We start from the raw sequence: 10,000 nt of genomic DNA, 5'->3' as shown, positions 1-10,000 counted from the left end.
TCTCTCTCTGTCTCTCTGTCTGTCTCTCTCTCTCTCTGTCTGTCTGTCTCTCTGTCTGTCCTGTCTGTCTCTCTCTGTCTCTCTCTCTGTCTGTCTCTCTCTCTCATATTTTGTAATTCTTCTTTTCATTCTGTTACAGTGCATTCCCTCCGTTTTTGCAGGAGGTGTTTGGACGTGTGTGTGTGTGTGTGTGTGTGTGTGTGTGTGTGTGTGTGTGTCAGTCAGGTAGGTCAGGGTGTGGTTCTTGAGTTCAGACACATTCAGTTCTTATCTTTTGCATGACGAATATCCTGCGCCTGCAGCTACACACTCCTCACTGTGCAGGACCTGACCATTAAGACGCTCTTCTTTAACACACACACACACACACACACACACACACACACACAGGACATGTGAGTGATTTCACACTGCTATAAGCCAACAGGAAGTGACTGAGTGAACAAACATGGCACATTTCCAGGTGACTTTTTGTCATGTGGTTGTTAAAATGTCCATCTGCTTCTCCACCCACACTGAGGTGTGAAGCAGTGGAGGATGAACTGATATGGGACTGAACACAACAGCTCCGTCTCTGTTACACTATATTTATATTTTACTTAACGATGCTGAATGAAAAATGATGTTCCACAAAACAGTTCTACTGACAGTTCTCTTCCTAGTAATGTGTTTAGAGGGACCAAGAACTCAATGTCCAGCCAGAAGAACTCCAGATGGCCTCCTGAGAGAAGTCAGAACCTGCTGTAGGTCTTAGAAAAACTCCCTCAGTCTCTTTTAGAACTCCCATTAAACTCTTTGGAGAATGAAATCCAAGCACTTTGTCTGAAGAACCGAAGCTTCTGCTCATTGGCTGGCTGATGGGAAACATGCTGGTGGCAGCATCATTTGCTGGGGTATTTTCCAGCAACAGGGTTGAGGAGACATCATGACTGATGGGTGAATGGAGCAAGTACAGAGAGATCCCAGAAGAAAACATGCTCCAGAGTGTTCACAAGTTCAGACCGTCACCATGACAACAGTCTCTGAATGTATGTAAGTGTCCCAGCCTGAGAGACCTGAGCTGAACCCCAGAGAACATCTCCCCAGAGCAAAGAATCGATCATCCACCTAGAGAAGATCTGCCCAGAAGAATGGGAGAACCTGAAAAAGACTTGTGGAGACTTGTCCAAGACGTTCTGGACCTGCTGCTGAAGAAACGTCTACAAAGTACTGAATACAAACTCTGAGTGAGAGACAGAGAGAGACAGAGAGGGTGTGAGGACTGTCTGAACTTGCTAGTTATGCCAACATATTTTATTGTGTGTGTGTGTGTGTGTGTGTGTGTGTGTGTGTGTGTGTGTGAGATCAGGACAAGATTTGTAAACTGTATGAAAGAAAGTTGCACGGAGATTTCGACACCAACAGCCACATCCAGAAGAAGAAAGAGTTTCGTAACCCCAGGTACAGTAACACACATTATATAACACACATTATATAACACACACTTACACACACTGTAACACACATTATATAACACACATTGTAACACACAGACACAATGACACACAGCCTGTGTTCAGTACACTTATCTCGCTCTGTGTGTGTGTGTGTGTGTGTGTGTGTGTGTGTGTGTGTGTGTTCCACAGTATTTATGAGAAACTGATCCAGTTCTGTAGTATTGATGAACTCGGGACGAATTACCCTAAAGTAAGTGACAAAAGCCCAGTTGATGTTTAGAGATGTAACGTCACCCTGAACACCACGACACCAAACGCCACGACACCAAACGCCACGACACCAAACGCCACGACACCAAACGCCACGACACTAAACACTGCAGACGTAACACTGCAGGTGGTGTTCAGCACGAAGGAGTGATCGTCTGTCAGATGTGTCACACACACACACACACACACACACTCTCTCTGTTTGTACATGAACATTAAAATGTCATCATCTGATGTTGATCTTTTCATCTATATTATTTATGTCTGATTACAGAAACTTTATTTATTTCTTTATTTAATTTGTTGTCGTCTTTCTGTTTAAGATAAAGTGTAAATAAGAGTTTGTGTTTCAGGACATGTTCGATCCTCACGGCTGGTCTGAAGACTCCTATTACGAGTCCTTAGGTGACTGTGTTTACATTTTAGTTCGACTTCTGTACAGTGAAATACTTTACTGAACTCTAGTGTAAGTGGTGATGGAGGGGTGTGTGTTTAATGTTTATTTATTTATTTGTTTGTTTTTGTCCTATCTATCTATCTATCTATCTATCTATCTATCTATCTATCTATCTATCTATCTATCTATCTATCTATTTTTGTCCAGCCAAAGCTCAGAAAATTGAGATGGAAAAACTAGAGAAAGCCAAAAAGGAGCGGACGAAGGTGACGTCTGAGACATTATAAACTTAAACACTACATTACACAACGCTGCACTATACTGCACTATACTACACAATGCTACACTATACTACACTATACTACACTATACTGCACTATACTACACAATGCTACACAATGCTACACTATACTACACTATACTACACAATGCTACACTATACTGCACTATACTACACAATGCTACACTATACTACACAATGCTACACTATACTACACAATGCTACACTATACTACACTATACTACACAATGCTACACTATACTGCACTATACTACACAATGCTACACTATACTACACAATGCTACACTATACTACACTATACTGCACTATACTACACTATACTACACAATGCTACACAATGCTACACTATACTACACTATACTACACAATGCTACACTATACTGCACTATACTACACAATGCTACACTATACTACACTATACTACACTATACTGCACTATACTACACAATGCTACACAATGCTACACTATACTACACTATACTACACAATGCTACACTATACTGCACTATACTACACAATGCTACACTACACTACACAATGCTACACTATACTACACAATGCTACACTATACTACACTATACTACACAATGCTACACTATACTGCACTATACTACACAATGCTACACTATACTACACAATGCTACACTATACTACACTATACTGCACTATACTACACTATACTACACAATGCTACACTATACTGCACTATACTACACAATGCTACACTATACTACACTATACTACACAATGCTACACTATACTGCACTATACTACACAATGCTACACTATACTACACAATGCTACACTATACTACACAATGCTACACTATACTACACTATACTACACAATGCTACACTGCACTATACTACACAATGCTACACTATACTACACAATGCTACACTATACTGCACTATACTACACAATGCTACACTATACTGCACTATACTACACTATACTGCACTATACTACACTATACTACACAATGCTACACTATACTGCACTATACTACACAATGCTACACTATACTACACAATGCTACACTATACTGCACTATACTACACAATGCTACACTATACTACACAATGCTACACTATACTACACTATACTACACAATGCTACACTATACTACACTATACTACACAATGCTACACTGCACTATACTACACAATGCTACACTATACTACACTATACTACACTATACTACACAATGCTACACTATACTGCACTATACTACACAATGCTACACTATACTACACTATACTACACTATACTACACTATACTACACTATACTACACTATACTGCACTATACTACACAATGCTACACTATACTGCACTATACTACACAATGCTACACAATGCTACACTATACTACACAATGCTACACTATACTGCACTATACTACACAATGCTACACTATACTACACAATGCTACACTATACTACACTATACTACACAATGCTACACTATACTACACTATACTACACAATGCTACACTGCACTATACTACACAATGCTACACTATACTACACTATACTATACTACACTATACTACACAATGCTACACTATACTGCACTATACTACACAATGCTACACTATACTACACAATGCTACACTATACTACACTATACTACACAATGCTACACTATACTACACTATACTACACAATGCTACACTGCACTATACTACACAATGCTACACTATACTACACTATACTACACAATGCTACACTATACTACACAATGCTACACTATACTACACTATACTACACAATGCTACACTATACTACACAATGCTACACTGCACTATACTACACAATGCTACACTATACTACACTATACTACACTATACTACACAATGCTACACTGCACTATACTACACAATGCTACACTATACTACACAATGCTACACTATACTGCACTATACTACACAATGCTACACTATACTGCACTATACTACACTATACTACACAATGCTACACTATACTATACTACACTATACTACACAATGCTACACTATACTGCACTATACTACACAATGCTACACTATACTACACAATGCTACACTATACTACACTATACTACACAATGCTACACTATACTACACTATACTACACAATGCTACACTGCACTATACTACACAATGCTACACTATACTACACTATACTACACTATACTGCACTATACTACACAATGCTACACTATACTGCACTATACTACACAATGCTACACTATACTACACAATGCTACACTATACTACACTATACTACACAATGCTACACTATACTACACAATGCTACACTGCACTATACTACACAATGCTACACTATACTACACTATACTACACTATACTACACAATGCTACACTGCACTATACTACACAATGCTACACTATACTACACAATGCTACACTATACTGCACTATACTACACAATGCTACACTATACTGCACTATACTACACTATACTACACAATGCTACACTATACTGCACTATACTACACAATGCTACACTATACTGCACTATACTACACAATGCTACACTATACTGCACTATACTACACAATGCTACACTATACTACACTATACTACACAACGCTACACTATACTACACTATACTACACAATGCTACACTGCACTATACTACACAATGCTACACTATACTACACTATACTACACAATGCTACACTATATTACACAATGCTACACTATACTACACTATACTACACAATGCTACACTATACTACACTATACTACACAATGCTATACTACACTATACTACACAATTCTACACTATACTACACTATACTACACAATGCTACACTATACTGCACTATACTACACAATGCTACACTATACTGCGCTATACTACACAATGCTACACTATACTGCACTATACTACACAATGCTACACTATACTGCACTATACTACACAATGCTACACTATACTACACTATACTACACAATGCTACACTATACTACACTATACTACACAATGCTACACTATACTACACAATGCTACACTATACTACACTATACTACACAATGCTACACTATACTACACTATACTACACAATGCTACACTATACTACACTATACTACACAATGCTACACTATACTACACAATGCTACACTATACTACACTATACTACACAATGCTACACTATACTACACAATGCTACACTATACTACACCATACTACACAATGCTACACTATACTACACTATACTACACAATGCTACACTATACTACACTATACTACACAATGCTACACTATACTACACTATACTACACAATGCTACACTATACTGCACTATACTACACAATGCTACACTATACTGCACTATACTACACAATGCTACACTATACTGCACTATACTACACAATGCTACACTATACTACACTATACTACACAATGCTACACTATACTGCACTATACTACACAATGCTACACTATACTACACTATACTACACAATGCTACACTATACTACACTATACTACACAATGCTACACTATACTACACTATACTACACAATGCTACACTATACTACACTATACTACACAATGCTACACTATACTGCACTATACTACACAATGCTACACTATACTGCACTATACTACACAATGCTACACTATACTACACTATACTACACTATACTACACTACACTATACTACACTATACTACACAATGCTACACTGCACTATACTACACAATGCTACACTATACTACACTATACTACACAATGCTACACTATACTACACAATGCTACACTATACTACACTATACTACACAATGCTACACTATACTACACTATACTACACAATGCTACACTATACTACACAATGCTACACTATACTACACTATACTACACAATGCTACACTATACTACACTATACTACACAATGCTACACTATACTACACAATGCTACACTATACTACACTATACTACACAATGCTACACTATACTACACAATGCTACACTATACTACACTATACTACACAATGCTACACTATTCTACACTATACTACACAATGCTACACTATACTACACTATACTACACAATGCTACACTATACTGCACTATACTACACAATGCTACACTATACTGCACTATACTACACAATGCTACACTATACTACACTATACTACACAATGCTACACTATACTACACTATACTACACAATGCTACACTATACTGCACTATACTACACAATGCTACACTATACTACACTATACTACACAATGCTACACTATACTACACTATACTACACAATGCTACACTATACTACACTATACTACACAATGCTACACTATACTGCACTATACTACACAATGCTACACTATACTGCACTATACTACACAATGCTACACTATACTACACAATGCTACACTATACTACACAATGCTACACTATACTACACTATACTACACAATGCTACACTATACTACACAATGCTACACTATACTACACTATACTACACAATGCTACACTATACTACACTATACTACACAATGCTACACTATACTACACTATACTACACAATGCTACACTATACTGCACTATACTACACAATGCTACACTATACTGCACTATACTACACAATGCTACACTATACTGCACTATACTACACAATGCTACACTATACTACACTATACTACACAATGCTACACTATACTACACTATACTACACAATGCTACACTATACTGCACTATACTACACAATGCTACACTATACTACACAATGCTACACTATACTACACTATACTACACAATGCTACACTATACTACACTATACTACACAATGCTACACTATACTGCACTATACTACACAATGCTACACTATACTACACTATACTACACTATACTACACAACGCTACACTATACTACACTATACTACACAATGCTACACTGCACTATACTACACAATGCTACACTATACTACACTATACTACACAATGCTACACTATACTACACAATGCTACACTATACTACACTATACTACACAATGCTACACTATACTACACTATACTACACAATGCTACACTATACTACACTATACTACACAATGCTACACTATACTACACTATACTACACAATGCTACACTATACTGCACTATACTACACAATGCTACACTATACTACACTATACTACACAATGCTACACTATACTACACTATACTACACAATGCTACACTATACTGCACTATACTACACAATGCTACACTATACTACACAATGCTACACTATACTGCACTATACTACACAATGCTACACTATACTATACTATACTACAATATACTACATTACTACACTACACCACACTACACTGTACTATGCCATACTACACTATACCATACTACACCACACCACACTATACTACACCACACTACACTGTACTACACACTACACTGTACTACACCACACTACACTGTACTACACAATGCTACACTATACCATACTACACTGTACTACACCACACTACACTGTACTAAACCACACTATACTACACCACACTACACTGTACTACACCACACTGTACTACACCACACTACACTGTACTACACAATGCTACACTATACCATACTACACTGTACTACACCACACTACACTGTACTACACCACACTATATTACACCACACTACACTGTACTACACAATGCTACACTATACCACACTACACTGTACTACACCACACTATACTACACCACACTACACTGTACTACACAATGCTACACTATACCATACTACACTGTACTACACCACACTATACTACACCACACTACACTGTACTACACCACACTATACTACACCACACTACACTGTAGTACACAATGCTACACTATACCATACTACACTGTACTACACCACACTACACTGTACTACACAATGCTACACTATACTACACAATGCTACACTATACCATACTACACTATACTACATTGTTAGATACATGAACATGGAAGACACACAAAAAACAACCACAGAGAAAGACAAACCAGAGAAAAGGAAAGACTTATGAGAAGAAAAGGAGAAGAGAAGAAAAAAAAAGAGAGACAGAAAAGAGAAGAAAAGGGAAGAGAAAACAGAGAAGAAAAAAAGAGAAAAAGAGGAAGAAAACAATAATGAAAAGACAAAAAGACCAAAACAGACACAAGAAACAAGACTACGATTAAGACACAAAGAAGAAGAGGAAGACAGACATAGAGACAAAAACAAAGAGACGAAACAACAGAGACAAAACGAGAGAAACACAAGAGACAAAAAAGTAACGAAAAACATCATACGAGAAGACAACAGAGAAAAAAACACAAAAACAGAGAGAGAGACAACAAAAACAGAAATAGAGAAGAAAAAACAAGAGAAGAAAGAGAACGAGACACACGGGACGAAGAGGACCAATAGCGAGACGACAGGGCACAGCGACACACACGAAGACAGCGAGCAATAAAACTACACTAGAAACAATGAAACATTGAGAAGATTGAGAAGACCAGACGACGAGAAAACAGAGAAGAAAAGCAAAAAGAGCAAGAAAACGAAAAACAATGAGAGAAGACTGGAGCAAAGAGAAGAAAAAATAGAGTCGAGAGAAGAGAGAAGTAACAGAAAAGAGAGACACGGACGAAAAAACGAGCAAGGATAGAAAAGAAGAGTAAATGAAAAATAAAACGAGAATGAAAAAAAAGGAACGAGAGGAGAGAGAGAGCAACGAGAGACAAAACAAGAAAACGATGAAGAAAAAAAAGAAAAGAGCAGAAAACACGAGATAGACGAAGAAATAAAACGATACTGAGAGCAACGATATATGAGCATAAACCGAGGAAGAATAAAAAAGAGAGGACGAGCAGAGAGAAAGAGAAGATAGATGGAGAAGAAAAAAAAGAAAAGGAGAAGTAAAAAATAAACGAGAATATAAAATACATAAAGAGATACAAATAGGACTACGAAAAAACAAGCTAAATACTAATGAGATAAGATACGAAAATAGAAATGAAATAGAGGATAAACGTAAAGATCGAATGACAAAATAATACATATAAATGACATAATAAGAGAAAACCATAATACTATAAAAAGAAAAGATAATAATATAAAAGACAATCGCAGAATTACTCAAAAACAAGATATGAAATATAAAACAATCATAATAACGATAACAAAAACAAATAATAATGAAAAATAAAGATAAGACTCAAACAAACACGATACATAATATAAGTATCACAACAAACAAAGAATATAATACAATCACAGACTATAATATACAGATAGAAAAATAAAATAGATAAAAAAAAATAAAAGATAAGAAAACAAAAATTAGACTAAACAAAACAGACAATATACTAAAAAAAAATAAACCAACAACAAACGAGAAGACAAAAAACTATATAAACGAAAATAAAATATAATAAAAAACAACAACACAACACAATATACGAAAACAAACTAGACTACACCACACTAGAATACAAAAAAAGTATAATAAAAAAATAAACTATAAACACAAAAACAAGAAAGATAATAAAAAAATGATACTAAAAATATACTACACAAAAAACAAAATATAATAAAACACACTATACTAAAAACAAATA

The 10,000-nt window shown here is 36.2% G+C and overlaps 1 protein-coding gene across 2 annotated transcripts in view; it reads left to right on the top strand.

Annotated features, from left to right (window-relative positions):
• Nucleotides 1–10,000, top strand: part of LOC113648141 (SAP30 binding protein) — a 22,951-nt gene that overhangs the window by 11,443 nt on the left and 1,508 nt on the right. The window contains exons 6-9 of one of the 2 annotated variants that reach the window (XM_047800236.1): nucleotides 1,349–1,440; nucleotides 1,626–1,686; nucleotides 2,060–2,111; nucleotides 2,311–2,369. In XM_047800236.1, coding sequence (XP_047656192.1) covers nucleotides 1,349–1,440; nucleotides 1,626–1,686; nucleotides 2,060–2,111; nucleotides 2,311–2,369 — 264 coding nt within the window. The remainder of the gene's footprint in view (nucleotides 1–1,348; nucleotides 1,441–1,625; nucleotides 1,687–2,059; nucleotides 2,112–2,310; nucleotides 2,370–10,000) is intronic. The other variant, XM_047800238.1, reaches the window with a different exon arrangement.

Source organism: Tachysurus fulvidraco, chromosome 14 (assembly GCF_022655615.1).
Source record: "Tachysurus fulvidraco isolate hzauxx_2018 chromosome 14, HZAU_PFXX_2.0, whole genome shotgun sequence".
NCBI classification, from domain to species: domain Eukaryota; kingdom Metazoa; phylum Chordata; class Actinopteri; order Siluriformes; family Bagridae; genus Tachysurus; species Tachysurus fulvidraco.
This window is presented reverse-complemented; position numbering and strand designations above follow the sequence as displayed.